Below are 23380 nucleotides of genomic sequence, written 5' to 3'. Positions count from 1 at the left end.
AGTAGAAAGGTTGGGAGAATTGTAGTGAGGCAGGCTAGTTTTGACTCCATGGTCTGCCTCTTATGGAGCGATGTGATCTTGGGTGATCCACTTCACCTCCTCAGTGCCTTGTTTGTAACATGGGAAGAATAAGAGGACTATCTTCAGGGGGTTGCTTTGAGAAATGAACAAAAGAATGCATAACATATCAGTGAGAGAGGGGCATAAAACAGTGACTGACATAAATGTTATCTATTATTCCTCTTAATTTTCCTTTCCTTCTAGGCCTGTATCAATTTTTCATACATTAAGAAAGTATGGACACAGTCTTGAAGTATTTTCAGGCAGCATTTGGACATCCCTATTTAATAAGAGTTTGCAATTATTCCCTTGTGTAATAGATAACACTTTAAAAAATTAGTTTGGCTCTCTGATATATGCTGTGATGTTGATGGAACTAGGAACTCTAGATTGGTAAGGAATCATTTACAATGCTGTTACTCTTACAGGAAGAGTATATCTTTGAAGAATTTCAACTCTCTAGTGTTGACATAAAAGTGCGAAAATATTTTATTTGCCCTAAGAGTGAGTTTAAAAGTATTTGTCCTCGGGCTTCCCTGGTGGCGCAGTGGTTGAGAATCTGCCTGCTAATGCAGGGGACACAGGTTCGAGCCCTGGTCTGGGAAGATCCCACATGCCGCGGAGCAACTGGGCCCATGAACAACAATTACTGAGCCTGCGCGTCTGGAGCCTGTGATCCTCAACAAGAGAGGCTGCGATAGGGAGAGGCCCACGCACCGCGATGAAGAGTGGCCCCCTCTTGCCACAACTAGAGAAAGCCCTCGCACAGAAACGAAGACCCAACACAGCCAAAAATAAATAAATAAATAATTCACGACATGTCAATATTTAATTAAGAAAAAAGTATTTGTCCTCATACTTCATCTCATTTTCAGTATCAGTTCAACAAATCTTTATTTGTTGAATGCCTACAATGCACTAGAAGTCATGGTTGGTACATTACACATAATGTTTCGTTTTAACCTTATTACAACCTTTTGAAATATGTATTATCTGTTTTACAGATGAAATATGGAGGCTCAGAGAATTGAAGTAACTAGCCAAGGCTTTATAGAAATGGTAGAGCTACTAGTACACACACATCTGTGGAATTCCAAGACCCATATTCTTCCGTCTACAAAAATTTGACAGAAGGAAAGAGACTTGGGAAAAGGCCCCTGGGATACTGGATGAAAAGCACTTCATTAGGAAAGGGTAATAGGCTTTCCATTTAGTCCTAGCCTCTACTTTCCTGAGGAGAACAAGACCCTCACTAAAATCTTTACATTTGTATTACCCATCATACGGTTTTAAAACTATTTTTGGTTACCCTTAGGCTGTCTTTTTACATTTTGATTCTCCTGACAGCGTAATGAGAGGGTCGGTGGCATTATCCCTGTTTTATAATCCGGGAAACTGAGGCCAGAGAGGTAAAGTGAGTTGCCCAACATCACAAGGCTACAAACCAGGCTCAGGCTCAGAGTCCAGTGAACGATCTGCTTAGGTTGAGATGACCCATGTGCATATGCAGAGCACAGACCCAGCCTGGCGAACACTAGGCTCTCAGTCAGTGGTTTATTATTGTAGCATGCAGTATTGGCCCCTCTCAATCTGTGTCTGTAGTTCCCAAGTCCTTCTTTTGACACATTTGCACTTGAAACCTGGGTCAGGGTCAGGTGGTAGAGTAGCTAGTACTCAAGTGTACATATTTCACAATGGAACCGAGTCCTGTTGAGCAAGATGTTCTGTTGACATAGTGGCTGCCTTTTTAGGGTTCTCTTCAGGTACTAGACAGGTGAGTCCTCAGTAGCCCAATCTGGTGTAAAACAAGTTTGGAGCCTTTGCTTTTGCTTAGGAGGGGAAAGGATGAAACAAATGTACAAACTTAATCTTCAGAATAATGGCCAGAGAGCAAAAATTCTTTCTTTCTTTTTTTTTTTTTTTACTTTATATTTCTCCGGCCTAAGTCCTACCCATCTATCCATCCATTTATCCATTCACTCATCCTCCTTTCTCATTGTAAGATCTGGATCTTTGTGTTTTGGTAAAGATAAGGTGGTAGGACTAAGTGGAAACTAGGAAGAGGAGGAAGGGCAGTAACAGTTACTGAATGTGGATTACCTGCTGCATTGGTGCTTTACATGTGTTCTTATTTAAAACCTTTCCAGAAACGTCTAAGACATAGTTAATAACAGTCAGTACTTTTCTACAGATGAGAAAATAGACCCAGAGAGGCTAGATTGCCCAAGGCCATATAGTTAGTAAGTTGCCATTATTCACAAGCCTGTCGTTTTGTTTTTTTTTTTTCCGGTACGCGGGCCTCTCACTGCTGCGGCCTCTCCCGTCGCAGAGCACAGGCTCCAGACGCGCAGGCCCAGCGGCCACGGCTCACGGGCCCAGCCGCTCTGCGGCACACGGGATCCTCCTGGACCGGGGCAAGAACCCGCACCCCCTGCATCGGCAGGCAGACCCTCAACCACTGCGCCACCAGGGAAGCCCCGTTTGGTTGTTTTTAAACTCTTTTAATAGAATTTTGTGAGGAGGCATGTTTGGTAACATTGTCAGACTTATAACCAAACTAATTTAATGACAGTGATTCATAGATCTGACTTTGAGTGACTTTTTTTCCCCCTTTTTTTGGTAAATTTCTCACTGAAGCATTTTAAGAATTTTGACATTTCATAGTTTTTTTAAAGCATTCAACTACTAATCTCAGGATTGCCCTATCTGGCAACCTGCTGGAAAATTGCAAAATGTACTTTCTGAGAATAATGTTTGTATGTATTTAACAATTACGCTAGTTACCATTCATTGTATTTGCGTTAGGCATTTTGTGCAAATTCTCACGTTTTCTCCTCTCCCAGACCCTTTGGGGGTGGGCATATTATCTTCAGATCACAAGGTGATCACCATAGCTGGTTAGTTACGGAGCAGTAATTTGAACCAGGTTGCAAATCCAAAACCCATGGCCTTTTACACTGTCTTGGGCTTTCTAAGAAGATGCGTGGGTATTGGAAGTTGGTTGGAATAACAAAGCCATTTCATATGTCTTGTGGTTCCTACCGTACACTTCTTTTTTCTCCCTGCTGTATGCGCGCAAATGGCCCCAGCCTATGTTTGTTCTTGGTGTAACATTTAGGCCTCAGAGGTTTTCTTCAGAGTTATGAAGTTACACAGCTTAACCTGTGGTAACAAATTCTCTATGGCAACAGCATGTGATTTTTGAAAGTATTTCTGACTTCACTACAGACCCAGGTGGAAGTAAACGTGAACCTGGAGTTCACGTTGATAGGTTGATAGGTGTATGTGAGAAAAATGAAGGATCAGTTGGCACCTTCTACCCTCTAAAAAATACAAACCTTTAGTATATTACACATTATTTGATCAATTTTGAAATTTCCTTCAAGGCATACCAATAGAAAGAATGACTTGAAATTTTTACCTGCATTTATTATTAACAAAAATAAAAATGATTTTTAAGCAAGGAAAAAAATAAGGGTTGTTGAATAAACATTTTGGCTAAAATCAATATGTGACCAAAGCTGAATATCACCAGTGTAGAATGAAGTTGTGTCGTACAGGAATAAATATGGAATAGTATAAAATGTAATTCTGTATGTTTATTAAGATTTAATAGTCTTATTTTAAAAGTTTATAGTGGAAGAACAATAATTTCTCAGCATTACCAGCTTCTAGATTGCTCTCGATTCATTAACAGCACACTCACTTTCTGCTGGAGCATTAGTACCTCTGAGCAGGTGGGTGATAGAGATTATAATTCAGGGGAGTTTTTCCAGAACTTTTTTTTTTTCAGAATTTTCCAGAATTTTGTACTTAGGATTCTTGATTTATTGAATCTCAAAGGTACTTGAGCTGCTGAACTTGTTTAACACTGTAAAACAATCATTTTGACAAGGTTTTGTTCAAATGTTTAGTGTCCATATACACTTATAACTACATACTATGCCATTTTATATAAAGAACTTGAGCATCCACAGATTTAGGTATACGTGGGGGGTCTTGGAACAAATCCCCTGCGGATACTGAGGCACGGCTGTATATTGTTATATCCTTGAAGTATTTGGTTAGCAAAACCAAAACATATTTGAGGTACCTCATTTTTTTCTAATACATTTCTTCATACATTTATATCTGGATTGAGGATGATTTGTCTTAGTTGTTATACATGGTTTTGGCCATTTCTCCTTGTAAATTTGGAGGTGGCAGTGTTGACATTCTGCTTTTAATTTTTTTTTTTTTAAGATATGACTAATTTACAAATAGAATTTTCCCTTGAAGGACACTTGGCTTAAATGGAAAGAGATATGTACAACTTAAAACATTTATTCTAGTGAATGTTTATTTAATGTTATGAATGAGTTAACAAAAAGTTAATCAGAATTAGGATTTTTTTAATATAATATAATATCTATAATTCTGTAATTCTTCTGTCATTTAAATTGTTATAAACAGTTGTGGCTCAGAAAAGGTAAATGATCTTTGTAAAGTTATCTAGCCATTGCACTCTCTTAATTATATTAACTGTCAAGCTATTTCTCTATTAATTTAATCATTTGAAATACTCTTGTATTGTGCATAGCATTAACAATTTTCACAAACACTAATTATTGTAGTGTTTTACTCTTATAGTAAATACACATTTATGCTTTAAGTGGTCATTAGAATTTTTGCGTCAAAAGCAGATGAGGAGATGTGCACTTTAAATTATGTACTTGATCGTTGATCACATACATGTTTGGTAGACATTCAATTGTTTGGCCTTAAAAATGGCAAAGCTGGACTTCCCTGGTGGTCCAGTGGTTAAGAATCCACCTTCCAGTGCAGGGGACGCGGGTTCAGTCCCTGGTTGGGGAACTAAGGTCCCACATGCCGGGCATCTAAGCCCACGCACCACAACTAGAGAGTCCACACAGCCAAAAATAAAAATTCAAAAAAAATGGCAGAGCTGAACTTTAGTGCATCCCTATTGCTTGTCATCTGTGAGCCTTAGTTTCCTCATCTGTAAAATGGGAAATGATAGCATGAACCTCATAGGTCTGTTAGGATTAAATGAGAACATGCTTATAAAGTTGTTAGGAGCTTTAGCATGTCCCTTTATTTGGAGAGCTAGGAATGAAGAGTCATTGGAAAGTCACTCAGCTTTACATGAATATGACATCTCTTTGCACCACCATCTAGTTTCTGATGTATTTTTTCCTGGTCAAACTCACCCATATAGTCACAATTTATTGAGCACTTTGGGAGAGCCAAACGTTATGCTGGTAACACTTTACATTCGAGGTCATTTGACCTCACAGCAAACCTAGTCACTCCCACTTTACAGATGAGGAAATTGAGCTGCAGAGAAATTTGGGTAAATAGTCCAAGATCCCACAGGGTTAACGTCACAGTAAGGAGTCAAACCAAGTCTGTCCAACTTTCCAGCTTGTGTTCTAACCATTGCCTTATAAAACTTTTGTTATAAATTATTTAACAGCATAGAATTTGTACCAAATTGCTGATGCACAGTAGTTTGTTCAAATTATGTGTTCTTTTTCCTTTGCGCTCTTCCCATTCTAGCTGTTAAGGGCAGAGTGGCAGTACTATGTCAAAAAGGAAGGAGGGAGGACAAAAACAGAGTATCAGTGCCAAAATTTCTAGTGAATCTGCGTGTTTGTGAATGCATAACTAGTCTAGCAGTGAGTTCCCTACTGACGCCTAAGGTAGTAGCCTCCTATTCATTTTGAGGTGGATCAGTGATTCCCCTCCCCCTCCCTCCCCTCCCTCCCCCTCCCTCCCCTCCCTCCCCCTCCCTCCCCCTCCCTCCCCCTCCCTCCCCCTCCCTCCCCTCCCTCCCCTCCCTCCCCCTCCCTCCCCTCCCTCCCCTCCCTCCCCCTTTTCTGGCATTTAGCCTCTCCCACTCCATCTCAGTGGAGCTGTGGTTGATTCTGTAGGACTCCTTGAGGTTTGGCACTGTTAGGGTGATGTGGTTTCATCGACGATATTGCTGTAACCCTCAAATAAGGAACTAGATGCTGCAGTTCCTGTCAGAAGTAGACTGAGCAAAACATGCCTGCTGGGTTTCCTCTGCTGTTAAAGCCAGGACCCAAATAGGATGGGCTTGCGATACTCGTGGTGCTTGGGCAGCCATAAGTGAGTATCAGCTTCCAGACTGTTGCATTGTTGACCTTCATTGTTTATTCTCTGCCATTTGATCTGGCTTTTTGCTGTATCTTAGCAAGTACCTTTGAGCTTCCGCCTGAATGACTAGTACCGGAAAAATGTTTTTCTCTGCAGTTGATTTGACAGGGTTTTACATTTACGTTAGCATCATACTGAACTTTCTTCTTGAGTTGCAACGTGCTAGACAAGGTAAGAAGGCAGAGGTTGATTGGTTGTTGACTGTTGCATAACAACCGGAATGCTGGGAAATAAGTTGGAATTCATTCTGAGCTTATTGAATTTTGTTGTACCACATACATAAACCTTGAGGTTTTGGGCCAGCTATGGATACTCAGTTTGGATGATGTAATCCTCTCTCTGAGGAATGGCGTCTTGATTTGTGTTTTTCTACAGTTGAAAATTTGCTGTAGATATTATAAAATTTATAACAGAAAACCCAATATACCTGATTAGCTTCTGATAAATATTATATCAGACTTAGAATTTGCATAATTTGAATATGTGCTCATAGTTTGAAACTATTAGAGGGTAAGTATTACTGTGGATAGTGTAAAGAGGTACAGAAGTTTTAGAATTAGATCTGGGTACAAGTTCTGGCCTTTTCACTTACTAACTGTGAACTGGGGCAAGCTGTTCCTTAAGCCTAAGTGTCCTCACATGAAAAATGGAAATACACTGACCCCTGCCTCAAATTGGTTGTAAGGATTAAAAGTCAGTAATATACACCTGGTACCATACTAATTGTACTAGTATTGCTGGCTTCATTCTTTGCTTTTTTTCTCCTTTGACTTCCTCCTTCTAATATGTTCTCACCTCATTCAAAATAAAATTCTGGTTCCTACATGATCTGCAAAGCTCCATGAGATCCAAACTCTGTACAACTCTCAGACCTCATTTCATAATATTCTCTTTATTTCCTTTGCTTTCACTGCACAGCTACACTGGCCCCAGCTGCACTGGCCAGCTGGTTGCTACCTCAGGCTCTTTGTACTTGCTGTACCCTTTGCCTGATACATTCTGTCCCAGTAAACTCCACATGCTGGCTCTTTTGTATGATTCAGATCAATTGCCTTATCTCCTGAAAGATTTTCCTGACACCTATCTTCAGAAGCCACTGTCTCCACTCCAGGGAATTTTCTGTGCTAAACACCTTGTTTTATTTTCTTTAAAGCACTTACCTCTAACTATAATCATACCCCTCTATACTATAAGTTCCATTATGGTAGGAAGCTTGGCTGTCTTATTTATTCATCAATATATTTCTTGTACCTAGGAACATAAAAGATACTGCATGAATGTTTGTTGAATGTTTGAATGAATAAATGAAAAAATACATAACCTAGACTATTCATTTTCTGAAAATATGTTTTTTTTAAATATCTTGAAATATGAACTTAAGAACAGAGAAGACCAAATTCCTGGTAGAATGCATTTGTAATACAGTGGCATACCATCTTTTCAATGGACTTTTGGTAACATTTTATTTAGCAATAGAAAAATATGTATATGAACATTTGAAAACAAGTATTCATACAGAGCTTTTCATATACTGAGAAATAGTGTTTTTGTAATTGCCACATGTGTAACCCAGTTCCCTCCTATTTAATAGGATTTAGATTTTCATTTTAAACTTGTACAGAGTAAGTTAAAATTCTCTATATGTTTATGCTGTAAATATCTTCTAGGGTTTTTTTATACATATACCATTTTAGAGAATATGTGCTAATATGAAAATGAGTTTGTTAAGATACAGGTGTTCAGTAGGATACTTCTTAGTACCTTTTTTAAGGGTAATCTAAAGAAACATTTAGCTTGTAGCTTTTCTTTTAGCTCATTAATCCGCATAAGTTACTATACTAAATTGCTTAGGAATAGATTGCTTGGAATGAATTTAAAAAATTGTATTTTAACCTTCATTCAGCCCTTAGCTCTGTGAAACCTTGGTTGGTTTACCCGAACTTTGTTCTTCGTCTACACGCAGAACATCAGCCTTATCACTTGGAATATTAAAAATGGTATTTATAATGAAAGAGCTCTGAAAAGCTGGGTACTGCTTTACAGTGTACAGTAGTCCCTCAGTATCCATGGGGGGTTGGTTCCAGGACCTGCCACTGATACCAAAATCCATGGATGCTCAGGTGCCATCGTTGGCCATCCATATCTGCAGTTGCGCAGCCTCAAATTCAAGCAGCCGCAGATTGTGTAGTACTATACGTCTTTATTGAAAAATATCCATGTATATGTGGGACCTGTGCAGTTCAAACTTGTGTTGTTCAAGGGTCAACTGTATCATTTTTATTATGTACAGTGATTAGTTTCCTGGTATTTCACATTTGGTTAAAGGAAATCATGTCAGTAAATTGCAGAAGTTCTTGGTGACGTGTCTGTTAAAGTGGATTTTTTAGGTGCTTTTGATTTTCTAAAAATAATAATTATAAACACTGTTTGGGATTGAACTTTTAAAATACTCTTGAATATTATTGAGTTAGTTTTCAGCTTTTCCAGGACAATGTGAAGTATACCTTGGGACAAAAGGAAACTTGTCCAGTGGGTCCGTAGCTGGTACCACATTCCATATTCCAGTCTATGCCATGACTTTCCTTTCTGTTGCCACTTCTCTCCAGGGTCTCTAGATGTTAAGAATGTAAAATATGGTTCCTCGCAGTCTGGAGGGATCTCTGTCGTATAACACACTGCTGTTCAAAATGAGGGAGGCCCTGGATCAGGGCTGATCTGCCAACTCTTTGTCACTGGTCCATGATGAGATCAGTATAATGTATAATGAGAGTACTGTATGTGTTTAGAAACTTTTAATAGTAATTTGACAGAGTAATTATATGTCTACTGAATCTATTAAAACTTTGGGCATAAGTTTTTTATCTTGTAAATTTTGTTTTTCTAGTAATTTTTAGAATTTTTACTTCTGTGATGAATTGGAAATTCATAGTTTGAGAAGTTCTCATCTGACACATTTAATCTACTTATTGTATAGTTCTGTAATCAGGGAGAGTAGATCAATGTTTTATGGTTTCTGCAAAAGTAGCAACTTAGAGGAGACCTGAAAAAAAGTCACATCTGTCTGTGACTAGTCTTTATTTTGACTTATTTTACTTATCTAACTGCTTCTAAGTAAGATTAATCCATTTCATCAATTGAATTATGAAAAGTGTTGAATAAGGGCAGTGGGGTTTATAAAAATACACACGATCATTAGAAGCTTATTGGACTTAAGTATGGGTTCTTTTCTTAAATTTTAATGACAGTAACCTGCTATAAAGTCAAATGAACTTCATGCCTGAAGATAAGAGTCCTGCCCAGATTAATGAACAAAAATTCTTTTTCTTTTTCCTGAACTGGAAAAGCTAGTTTACAGAGTGATGACTTGTATTAAAGTTATCAGTTTCTATAAGTAGAACAAATAGCTTATCTATAGAATCATGGAATCTTCACTGTTGGAAGCCTGTTACTCAACTGATTTTAATGGTCACCATTACATTGGAGTTTGGGATTCATATTTAGCTCTTAGTCTTTCTATCATATTGAGTTTCAAGTGCTTGTCAGAAATAAGATTGGAAAAAATGGATGTGCGTTCCTTTCCCTCTATTATGAATAAGTTATTTAAATCGGTAAACATATAGGGTTGCTGTTTGATTTTGTTTGTGTGTTTGCTCCATGAGAAAGCTAAAGAAGAAGAAACTAACATTTTAAAGACATATTACCTCTCTTCTAATAGTTGGATATTGGATTTTTCTTCCTGATTTGTTTTCTGTCATCTGTCTGAAGTTACTTCATACAGTTCTATTTTTCTTCCCAAGTTTCAGACTATTTTGTAAGCATTTCTGTCTCTTTTCCCAACCTAGAATTTAATTTTAGTCAACAGTGATGTTCTCCCTTTCAAAATAATTCCCACGTGCCTGTGTTTCTCACTCTTATTAAGTAACATCAGGCACTTTGTAGGCAAAGGACATACATAAGTAGGTATTAAGCCAATAACTGTCATGGAATAGGCAGAGAATCATAAGTTCTATGAGAGATCAATCTATCTTTATATAAGGATAAACCCAGTAATATTTAAATAGAAATCTCCATCATTTAGCTGACCTAAAGTCATCTGGGAAGTGAGGGGGCTGAGAAAGAGAGGATGCATTACTGAGTGAGTAGAAATTGATCCATCTGGGTTGCTTCTTAGCTGAAGATCTGTTTGAAGTGCCTGGTGTTGTTCTGGGGATGAATTAAATGTAACTGTATCAGAGTCCAAGCTGAGACTTCTGGGTTGTGGTTTTTTTTGTTTTTAAATATTTATTTATTCTTGGCTGTGTCAGGTCTTAGTTGCAGCACGCAGGATCTTTCATTGCAGTGCATGGGCTTCTCTCTAGTTGTGGTGCGTTGGCTTCTCTCCAGTTGTGGCATGCGGGCTCAGTAGTTGTGGTATGTGGGCTCGTAGTTACGGCACTTGGGCTCAGTAGTTGCGACATACAGGCTCTCTAGTTGTGGCACGCAGGCTCCACAACACACAGGCTCAGTAGTTGCGGCACACGGGTTCTCTAGCTGTGGCACGTGGGCTCCAGAGTGCATAGCCTCTCTAGTTGTGGCACGCGGGCTCCACAGTGCGCGGACTCAGTAGTTGCAGCTCACAGGCTCTCTGGTTGTGGGCCGCAGGCTCCAGAGTGCATGGGCTCTGTAGTTGTGGCGTGGGGGCTTAGTTGCCCTGCAGCATGTGGGAACTTAGTTCCCCAACCGGGGATCGAACCTGTGTCCCCTGCATCGGAAGGTGGATTCTTAACCACTGGACCACCAGGGAAGTCCCTGTGTTGTGGTTTATATCTCCATGTTCCCTTGATGCAACTCTCGACAATGCCTGCACTAAGCTGCCTCTGTCTTTGACTTAGGCCAGAAGCAAGAAAGATAACAGGGAGGGAAGAATTGCATTTTTTTAAACAATTACGTTTACATAACAAAATTATTCATAATGCTGCCACCAGAAGACAGGTTTATTTTATTATCAGATATTACGTCCCACATTGCATGGAATTGCTTAAATAGTTGCAGCTGATATTCTGTTTTGTATTCTGATACTTTTTCACTGTTTCATCCTCTTAATCTATTTCTCTGGTCTTTATAATTATCTTTTAGGCGATCTAAAATATTTTGTTTATCATGAGTATTTAAACCATTTAACATTGAATGTTAATTTTAATCTTAAAAAACCCAGAAATTAACTAATGAATGCTGCAGTGAGCCTCATTTTTTACTTACTGATTTTTATTTCTGTTAAATTATTTATATAGGATAAATTCCAGGGAACTGTATAATTAGGTCAAAGGATATATTAACAACTCTAGTATTCATTGCAGTCTTGCTAGCCTTAGCTATACTTATGTAAATGAATTGGGACCTGTAGGTTACTTTAATGTGGTGTTTTACAACCTTAGCTGCACATTAGAATCACATGGGGATTCTAATTATACGTTAGAATCTCCTGGGAACCTTTAAAAAATATTGATACCTCAGTGCCTCCTCCAGAGATTTTTATTTAGTTCGTGTGAGGTGTGATCTGGACATGAGGATTTTTAAAAGCTCTCCAGGTAATTCTAAAATGCAGTTAAGATTAAGAACTTTGCTTTAGTGGGAAAATTAGACTTAACATTGCATCTGAAAATTAATTCCTGAGAGTTTGTTGAATTAGGTTGGTGGCTTAAATCTGATTAAGTAAGAACAGTCAACAAATAAGTAGCTTGATCACATCAATAAATATTTAGATGTTAATCTAGTATAAACTTGACTAATTTTTACTTACCCTGTGAATGTTGGTATATTAGATATTGATGTAAATATAACTAGTATCATGGTAGGTATTAAAAATTATTTTTCAGGGGGCTTCCCTGGTGGCGCAGTGGCTGAGAGTCCGCCTGCCGATGCAGGGGACACAGGTTCGTGCCCCGGCCCAGGAAGAACCCACATGCCGCGGAGCGGCTGGGCCTGTGAGCCATGGCCGCTGAGCCTGCGCGTCCGGAGCCTGTGCTCCGCAACGGGAGAGGCCACAACAGTGAGAGGCCCACGTACCGCCAAAAAAAAAAAAAAAAAATTATTTTTCAGGATTTGAAAGCAGTGTAATAAGGTGAAGCTAGAAAATAGAGAACTTCGACTGTTAGAGGAGCAAGGTATTCCAAAAGTCATGGAACCATAGAGTAAGAGAGCCCAAGTAGCCCCTCAGAGTGAAAAGGAACAGAGAAGAATGACCACAAAAGCCGTGGACCACAAACTATACCCATGTCCACAATGCACAACAATCTAGAACTTGCATCTCCAAAACTTAATCCTCCAAAGTCCATATGTTAAAAATATTTAGTTTGTTTCATTGGTCTGCATTTTCTAGTGCAAAATAGGCAGCAGAGACGTATATATGTGGAACCTAGAAAAATGGTACAGATGAATCGGCTTGCAGGGCAGAAGTTGAGAGACAGATGTAGAGAACAAACGTATGGACACCAAGTGGGGAAAGCTGCGGGGGGTTGGGGATGGTGGTGTGATGAATTGGGCGATTGGGATTGACATGTATACACTGATGTATATAAAATGGATAATAACCTGCTGTATAAAAAAATAAATTAAATTAAATTAAAAAAAAAAAGGCAGCAGAGGTAGTTTTGTGTGGTGGTTTAGAATATCAGCCCAAATTCTGGCTTAACAGACTGTTAGGCAAGTTATTAAATTTCTCACAGTTTCAGTTTCCTCATCTGCAAATTGGGGTAATAGTATCTTCCCTCACAGGATAGTTAAAAGAATAAATTAGGTGATATGTAAAACACACAGCTCAGTATTTGACACATTGTTAAATAATTAAATTTAGCTGTAAAAGAGAGTGGTTATGTTGTACCCCTTGCTTGTGGAAGGAAATAGAACCCAATATTTAATGAGTACTTAACTAGGCATATATATAGTAAGGCTGTCTCTATCCATATATCTTTTAATCCTTAAAACAACTCTGTAAGAAAGTTAGTATTATCCCACTTTTTAAAAAGCAGATGGAAAAAACCTCTGGCTCATAGAAGCTAAATAATTTTTCTTAGATCAGATCATGGCATAAATGAGATTCTACGCAGACCTCAATACCCATGCTTTTCCCCTCATATTGCCTGGTGATTTAGCCTCTAGGGAAATCTAAATTAAACATAATTAGATGAATTTGTGGTGATTTCTTATGGTGAGTAGAATATTTTCTCCCATTAGGAAAAGGTAGGTACTGATTGGTGTCAGTTTTATGGAAAATGTGGTAAACAGTTTGGGGGTGTCATTTGTGAAAAAGATTGAAGGGATAAATGCCCAAGTTGATACTGTCCTTCAAGTGAGTAGAATGTGCTCATTTTGAAAATAGCTAGGTAGAATGTGGGCTCTGCGATTTGTCCTGCACTTTGTCAGAGTCTCACCAGACACCGGAGAATGACTGTGGTTGATTTGCTCATTCTGTGAGAAACTCAGAAGAGGGCAGACTTTAGAACTTTTCATTGGAGAATGCTTGTGTGTTGAAAAATGTTCTGCCTGGAGTGGACATTCTTTTAATTCGTGAAGAAATGTTTCCCCTAAAGGCCTCTTTGCTCCATCCTGCCTTCAGATGACCCTCAGTGCTTCCTGCTGTGGCACCTGATGAGCTTCTATTAAAGACCAGCCCTTTCCACTGGAAGCAGTGCAGCATTAGGGGTGTGTGTGTGGGGGGAGAGTACAGGCTTTGGGGTCAGTCCAACATGGATCCAGATATGTTACTCCATTATATATTTGAGTACTAAGGTTTACTGACTGCCTCCTGTGTGCCAGGCGTTATTAGATACTTTGTTTCCTGTCCCCTTTAATTACCACTGCAACTTTTAAAGGGACTCTTACTGTCTTTTTACAGATTATGATACATACTCAAAGAGACTACATATCTAGCCCAAATGCTTACTTCTCCTAAGTGGTAAAATTTGTCATTTGAAGCCAGATTTATCAAAGTCTGATGTATGTGTTATATCTTAAGCAAATGAATTAGTATTTCTGAGTCTCAGTTTCCCCTCCTCTGAACTAGAAATAGCACTTCTTTGAAAGACTCGAATGAGGATTAAATATATGGGGTATCAGGGTGCCTGTCTCTTAGTAGATACCCAAATATTAGTTTCTTCCCTGCCTGAAGTAAATAGTAATCATAGAATAGTGAAAGAATTACTACCCTATGCCTTTCTTTTAATTGATGTTTTATATTTAACTTTTTGTTGTGAAAAATTTTGAACTCATAGAAAAGGTGTGAGAATAGTACAATGGGACTTCCCTGGTGGCACAGTGGTTAAGAATCTCCCTGCCAATGCAGGGGACACGGGTTCGAGCCCTGGTCCGGCAAGGTCCCACATGCTGCGGAGCAGCTAAGCCCGTGTGCCACAGCTACTGAGCCTGCGCACCTAGAGCCCGTGCTCCACAGCAAGAGAAGCCACCACAATGAGAAGCCCGTGCACCGCAACAAAGAGTAGCCCCCGCTCGCCACAACTAGAGAAAGCCTGCGTGCAGCAATGAATAAATTCAATGCAGCCAAAGATAAATTAATTAATTAATTTAAAAAAATTGAAGAATAGTACAGTGAACCACTGTGTATCCTTCACCTAAATCCACCAATTGTTAATGTTTTATTTGCTTTATCTGTGTGTGTAGATAGATGGATAGAATTTTACTGAACTCTTTCGAGAGTTGTTGCCGACATCATGCCCCTTTATTCCTAATTATTTCAGCATGTTCTTATAACAGGGCAGTTATCAAAATCAGTAATATAACATTAATATATTATGATTATCTAATATATAGTTTATATTCACTTTTCACCAGCTGCCAAAAATATACTTTCAAGCAATGTTTTTTCCTCCTGATCTTTATCATATACTGAATTCAGTTGTCATGACTTTTTAGTCTCCTTTACCAGCTAGACCTTTTAAGTCATTACTGCCACTACATTGGGTCTTACTAGAATTACTTCTTTAGGTTATCTGTCCTCTCACAGAGAGTGAGTTCTTAGTGATCTCAAACCATTTTTATAAAGAATATCCCTACTCTTTTGCCCTGGAGTGAAATCCCAACAAATATTTGAGTACCTACAATGTGTCAGGAGATGAAGCAGAGCAGTGAGACCCAGCAAGTCAGAAGGTGTATGGTCCTGCTCCTCCTTAGGGGGTTACAGGTGAATGAAGAAAAGGTTACGGTGCAGAACAAGTCTTTCAGGGCTCAGAGGTGGGAGACTGCACTTGGAACTGTGCTGGATACTCCAGATGAAATTCAAGGTGCCTGAGAATGGTTGGAAGCAATATTAATTGCCTTACTGACAGGATGATTGAAAGTTTCCAGTAATCATAATATCAGTCCTTATATCTTGAAGTCTGATCTGGGATGTGGTTGAATGTAACAATCTAAGAAATTCTACGCCAGTACCATCTGATGTCGTAGTAATGAAATAATGCCTATACTGCACAGTTGCCACAACTGGTAGTAAAAATACCCTCTTCTTTGTTCAGTGTGGTGGTGTCCTCATAGGGGTGAAAAATGAAAGGTCGTGGAGAGCTCTGTAAACCTTCCCGCAGCATTTATACTCCTTCATCTACAGATTTCCCTTTCACTCATTTTTTAAAAAAGCCTCAGCTGAGGCTATGGTGCCTCTTAATTCACCAGCTGAAATAACTAGAATTTCTAGTGCATTCATGGATGTGCTTTTCTGTCCTGCCAGACTTGATTTGATTACATAAAAGCTTTGTGAGTATTTCTAAGGTAAATTTTAGATACCCAGGCATATTCTTCTCCATGGCAGAAATACAAAGCCGAGGGGTCAACTTAATTACTAACTGTAAGCATACAAAGGGCTTCAATCAGGAGAATATGGAGTAGTTATTCTACAAGTGCAAAGGAGACTAAACAAGGAGAATGACCTTAAAGTGGGAAATGTGGTAGTTGTACATAAAGAAAGCCTGTACCTTGGGAATTAAGAACATTTAGCTACTCCTTGGGTTTAGTATCAGTCTCACAACCCACCTAGGAGGGATGGTGGCTGGAGGGAGGGCTGGGCTTTGCCTTTCCTTCCCTCTACTGCCCCTATCACCAGAGCAACTCTGTTTCTGCATGTGGCTTTATTTGAAACTGTTCAGCTACTTAAAAGTTTGAAAACTAGTGTCTTAGGTGTTTAAGTCTGTCTAAAGCCTCTGAGCTGCCCTTTTCACTTGTATCTGCTGTCCGTTTGTTGCAGGCTTGGGACTCACAGGCGAATGAAGTTAAGCAGTTGATGTTGGAACTGTTTGTTCATTTGAACTGTTTGTATCACCCATACCAGTATTCAGAGGGACAGTTGACTGTATTTATACTCTGTTATCTCTCTCTCTCTTTTTTTTTTTCCTTTGGCCACACCACGCAGCTTGCAGTATCTCAGTTCCCCAACCAAGGTTCGAACCTGCGCCCTCGGCAGTGAAAGCGAGGAGTCCTAACCCCTGGACTGCCAGGGAATTCCCTGTATTATCTCTTTTAAGATGTAAATTTTTCTAACTTGTGTCATAATTTAACTCACAACAGTTCTTTTCCTTCTTAGTAATACAGAAAATGATGTTGCTTTTACAAGTAATAGCATTGTAATTTTGATGAAATATGGTATATTTAGTGCATAAAATGCCACACTCATAAGGGTAAAACTCCCATGAGATTGTTTCTGCTTTTCGTTTCCATGGAGGTGACAGTAACACCAGTAGGCCAAACTATGGCTATCTAATAGTAATTCATGTTTGACCTTAGGCTGTGTGTTTACATTATTCTTGAGAAAGGTATCATATTTAACCTTGTAGCCCTGGCATCTAGCACAGTGCCTACCATTTAATAGAAGACCAAGTTCAGGAAGTTGACATCTGTTCACATCTAAGATGTGAGAAGAAGAAGAAAAAGCCAGAGAAAGCAGTGGGTGAATAGGATGATTCTTTATGAATGTCAAGTGAGAATAAATGTCAAAAGAAGAATCAGGTCACCATTTTAAGATGCTACAAAACTCAAGGACAGTGGAGACAAAGAAAAGCCATTGGATTTGGAGATTTGTTTTGTCAGTGGAACCCGAGACAGAATTTTAGTAGCAGTGGGAGGGAGTAGGCGCAAAGCCTTTAATTGTTCAAATGGCTGGTAAGGAGGTAGAAGGGAAGGAAGAGGAGGGCAGACAGAAAGGGGTTCGGGGGTTTACAGCAGGATTTCTCAACACCAGCACCACTGGCAGTTTGGGCCCGATGATTCTTTCTTCTAGGGAGCTGTCCTGTGCATTGTAGGACCCCTCCCCATCCCCAAGTTGTGACAACAAAAAATGTCTCCAGACATTGTCAGATGTCCCCTGGGGGCTGGATTCCTCAGAGAGAACCGCTGGTCTGCAGGGCTGAGTAAAGATTGCTGCTGCTGCTGCGGGCGCCTGTGCAGTAATCCCTTTGCCTGCCTCTGCTGTGTCTACTGGTGAGGTTTTCATGGTACTTGCAGGTGGATGGGGAAGGAGCTAGTCCAGAAGCAGGTGGAAAACTATAGGCATCCAGGGAGTGATTACTGAGCCAGTTACCTAAGGACGGGGGTGTGGAACAGAGCAAACCCACTGCATAGAGAGGTGCCCTGAAGTTAGAGGAGACGGGCACAGGCATTTTTGGGTGGATTGAAGATGGGTTTAGTTCATGTTAGATGGCCTCAAGCTTTTCACTAAGATGGGAGAAAAGGTCACCTGAGAATGAAGTAGACAAGGTTAATGTTAGGCCTTTGAGGAAATTATAGAACATTTTGGTAACCCCCGTGGGGATGGATTAACACACATGAGTAAGAAGCATTACAGAGCAGCAGCGAGGCCTGGCTGAATAGGAACTTAAAAAAATTATTCAAGACATTAATTAAAATCCCAGAGAAGAAGAAAACCTATAACCCAGCCACCTTGACACTATTTTTATTGTGCAGTTTACTGTCTATACTTATATTTTTTGCTCTTTTTATTTTGCTTATTCCACTGAATATAGATTTCAATGTTATTGAACTGTTTTTTCAGTTATATTTAATGGCTCCATAATAGTCTGTAGATCTGTTCTTTAATTTACCAAACATCCCTCTAGTTACTGACTCGGTTAGGGTGTTTCCAGTCTTTAGTACTATTACACCTAATGTTGCAGTAAACATTCTTAGTCATAGAACTTTGCCAAGTGGATCCAGCCAAGGTTTTATACAGTGTTGAATACAGAGCAGACAGTGCATTGGCTTAAATGTCACCTCGGTGAGGCCTTCCCTGACCCACCACATTTCAAATTGCAGCCCTCATCTCTGGTTTATTTTCTCCACCACACTTGCTGTCTTCCAGAATTCTAGGTGTTTTATTTATCTTGATTGCTTTTGTCTCCCTTGCTAAGTATATATGCTTCAACAGGACAAGGATTTTCGTTTGTATCACCAGCACCAAGAATACTGGCACAAATACTTGCTGAATGGTGGGGTTTACCCAGACCTACAGGCACGATGGGTTTGAAGAGTGTCAATAGCAGCAGATATTCATGCAAGCCAGTGGGAGAATAATTGCATTAACTAGTCTTTGGTTTCTAGGTGGGCTAGGAAGCAACAAAAATCCACAGGGACGATGAATTGGGAGATTGAAGGGTTAGCACTTGTGGCAACAAAAGCACATTCTTCTGGAAGGGGAGAGCATGGGAGAGGTAGGAGATAAATAGTTTGTGGTTACAGAAGGCAATTTCCCAAGGTTTAGATATTAGAAAAGAAGCAGTTTGAGAATTAATAGTGGCAAGGTTGGTAGAAAACTCCATCTTGCTGGGAATGGACTGTATCACTATTTAATTGCCTCTGCCTTGGCAAACAGTTCCCTCCTAGCTTGTTGTATTTGGTTCACACTCAGTGGTGGTGTATAAATCAAGTTTGTTTTCAAATACCTTTTTTTTTTTTTAAATTGGAGCATGGCTATAAGTGGTAATCTGAGTAAGCAGATATGCCAGTAATGCCTTGTCAGACAGTTAAGCAGAGTTAGTGACAATGTCAACCCAAGCTCCAAAGTTGAATTTACAGAGACGTTGCCTCCCCCTCACTTGGTGGAGCTGATTGACTTCTTGAGTCATTCAGTTGAACTTTTAAGTGAGTATCGTTTAGGTACTTTTCTATTTGAGGTCACTTTGCTCAGTGTAGAGCAGCTTGGTAAATGCATGAAACATTTAGCATAGCATATGCTAAGTTCATTTTAAGCAACTGTTTGGGAGTCACTCTTGAGTATGGAAATTATAATAGTTTTCTTTTGGAGCAGCCTTAATTGTTACCTTCAGCCAGTGTATGACTCTCCAGTTTGTTACAGGTTTTCCACTATAGCATATTTTTAGCTTTCAAATTCCAGTTATTCTCTGGTGAATTGTTAAGAACTGACAGGTATGATTTAGTAGACAGAACACTGGAGAGAGAGTTGAAGTAATGTTTCCCTCTCATATTTGTCAGTGGATGGCATGTCTATTAGTTCTTAATTCTTTAGTTTTATTTTTTATTTTAAAACATGATAATGATCTCAAACACTACCTTCCACCTTCTTCCAGAATCTCTGGGATACCATATCAGTGTACTGGTTCATTAGAACCACGTAAAGAGAATTCATGTTTTGAGGCCTATCCCAGAAATGCTTTTTTACATACTGGGCATTTGTCGGCTTTATTTGAATATGAGGTGTATCTATAATGATGTGAGTTGAGCAAAGTTGTTTGTCTTTTAAATTTAAAGTTATAGCTTAAAGTTCTTGGAACCAAGTGCTTCATTCAAAATAGGATTTGATAATTATATTGACAAGTATAGTATGATAAGGCATTATAATATTGATAGTTTTCCTCTATATAGTTGACTTCGAGAATTTTGAGAGTGCTTCCTCCACCTATCTTTAACAAAAATTGGAGTGCCCTTGCACGGATTGGATTGATTAGTTCTTCCCTTCCCAATATGAGCAACTGCATTTAGCATATGGTATAACCCATTTTAAGAGAAACACTTCATAAGCCTTGCTTTTTTTGAAAACCAGGGCAAAACCATCCTCCTTACATTTCCTCATTATTTGGTTGTGAGCATAATATTAACTGTTTTAGGATCCCAGTCTTCTCTTTATCTTGATCAAAAGAACATCCTTAGGGAGGAATCCTGCAGTTTTCATTTAGCCCATTTATGACCTCTTATGAAGAGAATGAAACAGTTAGTTATTTGCCTGAATTACTGGGGAACTGTGCAAACCAAATTTCTGCTGCAGAGCCTCAAAGAGCAATGAGGTTCAAAATTTTGCATAAGACTTAGAGGGTTAAACCTTTGCCTGGGAGGCAGAATACATATATATGTATATTGTATACACATATATATATATATGTTATTATATAGTAATATTATAATATATTCATGTATATTATGTATAGAATATACATATATATTAACCAGAGTTTGCTTGCTTCCAGGGAGGATACTGGAGAACCAGACTCCTGGAGCAGTTTATCCTATGAAATCCCTTATGGAGACTGTTCTGTGAGGCATCACCGAGAGCTGGATGTCTATACATTAACCTCTGAGTCTGAACCACACCAGGAACCCCCACTTCCTGGAGACAGTTGCACTGGACATATTTTTAAACTTATGAACATCCAACAGCAGCTAATGGTAAGACAGAAAATTTCCATTTTCAGGCTTTTGTGCCCTCACCCCTTCCCCCAATGAGCCTTACTATAATTAGAACATAACAGTGCTTCCCTCAAAGATTGTGAAACCTGTAAAGCAGTTTTAGCTATATTAGATGTTAGCATTTATAGAGACAGAGCTCAGCACTGGGGTAGTACCAATAGGAGACTGCGAGAATTTTTCTTTTTTTTTTGGCCAGGCTTTTAAAATAACGAAAGACACACATACACCTTGCAGATACAGAAATATGCAACAACTAGAACTAAATTTTCCTGGCTTAAAAGGAAATTTATTTAACTCTATAAATTTGTTGGTTTAACTTTATAAAACGAAATGAGCTAAACAGTTTCTGAGATTTTTGCTGAAGAATAAGAACCAAATATGCTCAGAAATGGAGCCTTTTCACAGCTATTTCAATGAGTGATGACTGTGTTACTATATTTAAATTGGTAGTTGTGTGGTAGAAAGATCACTAAAACAATAAAGATTTTATAATCCACTCAAGCCTTCAAGATAAAGTTGTTGCCAGACATAAAAACATTACATACTCCCTGGTAGCATTTATTATGGATAATATAAACGTCACATGAGTACATCTCTCTTGGCCACGACATCTGAAAGGCTAAGTTTAGATAATTTTTCCACCCATTTTATTTCAGAGTTGATTTGATTTGGAAAAAGCTTGGCAGTAATTTCATTTAAGGTCATCTGGGGTCAGCTCAAGGCCAGAGCCTGCTTTGGGAGCAGGCCTTGCTTGTTTCGGAGAGCAGCAGGCCAGGACACTTCATAGCAGGTTGTAGACGTACCTGCCTCTGCCTCTCCGAGTCATATCTGTTCCAGAATAGGTGTCATTTTATTTTCCTCTGAAGAGACTGCCGGAAGGTCAGGTTTTCCTTTAGGGCTCTTCTTACTGGGTGAATGATAGTCCATTTGAAAACAGCACTTAGTAGATGCCAAAGCTACCTACAAGGTGTGGGAATATTTTACAGGAAACCATGAGAAATTAAAACTGAGAAGATGCTTGTGTTAGGAGCATCTAAAATTTTTCAAGCAAGACAACTTTTTTCTGCAAATCTCTGTTCTGTAATGTTCACCCTTTATTAAATTTAATGACCTGCTTTCATAATTTTTTTGGAGTCAGTTACACTCTCAGCAGGAAGGGAAGCAAGCCACTTTGAATACCCTAAGGAGCATAGCACAGACGCTTTCAGTGAAAATTCATTTTTCGTGTACTCTATTATTAGAAGGACTTCAGTGAGCGTAACTCGTTTTACACTTACATGTGTGAACTTTTACATCAGACCCAGTGAGTAGACAGGAATCGGCTGATGATGGAGTACTGTAAGTGCTCGACACAGGAACTGAATGGGTAAGTGAATGAGATGACAGTGCATGGTGGATTTGCGTGAGATTCTTGTAGTAGATCAGATAATGAGCGAAGAGCAAACCAGGTGTTATAAAAATAGTTTTGGGACTTCCCTGGAGGCCTGGTGGTTAGGATTCTGCGCTTTCATTGCCATGGCCTGGGTTCAATCCCTGGTCAGGGAACTGAGATCTCGCAAGGTGCGCAGTGCAGCCAAAAAAAAAAAGAGAGCAAAATAGTTTTTATGTGTTGAAAAAAAATAGTATCATTTTAAGGATTCCCGAAATTTTGATATAAAGGTAAACCCACTCTAAAGATCAGCTGTGTTTGTTTTTCTCCATTTTTTCCTAAGTCTTATATACGTGTACTTGTAGTTTTTGCATAATTATAACCTTAGATTAACTATAAGTTTTGTTTATTTTCTTAAACATTATGTTATAAATATCTTTTCCTTATTTCACTGTGGTCTTCATAGTTAACACTTATATAACAGCGTAGCATTTTCCATCAGGTTGATTAACCATGATTGTTTTAACCATTCCTGTATAGTTGGTTACATCTGTTTTTCAAGTTGCAAAAACTATTTTTGAGATGACCTATAATATCCTCAAAGCACAGTACCATCTGAGAATAATCAAGAATTAGGTACTACTAGTTCAATATATTCTTATTTATTTAATATTCAGTATTAGAGGAACAGAGGAACTGCTTTTATCAAGAGGTGAAAGAATCGACCATGCCACTCTTTTTGAAATTATAACCCCATAACTAAAATTGTTAAACTAGATTGAACGGAGCATATTTTGGAGATTAAAGGATGCTGTGTAACTCCTCAGTGAGAATTTAGGGCATGGGAGCATATGTCTGTGCCTTGTGATTGAAGAGAGTTTACCAGACTGGCCAGGATTTGTTTTTACTTGTATATATGAGGTGGGATGGAAGCAGCCTCTGCCCCTCTAAAGCCCCTATAAAAAGTATCTTTCTCAGCTGCTCATTTGAAGATAGCCACTGAGCTCTTCTGAGGCTCAGTTTTTATCTGTTTTCTAAAATAAGTTCATAATATAGAAAATAGTCATATTGTATTATTCTTGCCATTTTTATCATTCT

General features: G+C 38.9%; 1 protein-coding gene across 8 annotated transcripts in view; it reads left to right on the top strand.

The window, feature by feature from the left end:
* The window catches only part of AKAP13 (A-kinase anchoring protein 13), a 341436-nt gene that overhangs the window by 158292 nt on the left and 159764 nt on the right, over positions 1-23380 (top strand). For all 8 annotated transcript variants that reach the window (XM_030873203.2, XM_030873202.2, XM_060293884.1 and 5 more), the window contains one exon: positions 20694-20892. In XM_030873203.2, the coding sequence (XP_030729063.1) occupies positions 20694-20892 (199 nt within the window). The remainder of the gene's footprint in view (positions 1-20693; positions 20893-23380) is intronic.

The sequence above is a fragment of the Globicephala melas genome, chromosome 2, assembly GCF_963455315.2.
Source record: "Globicephala melas chromosome 2, mGloMel1.2, whole genome shotgun sequence".
Taxonomy (NCBI): domain Eukaryota; kingdom Metazoa; phylum Chordata; class Mammalia; order Artiodactyla; family Delphinidae; genus Globicephala; species Globicephala melas.
The sequence above is the reverse complement of the archived record's forward strand: the minus strand, read 5'-3'. Positions and strand labels throughout refer to the sequence as shown.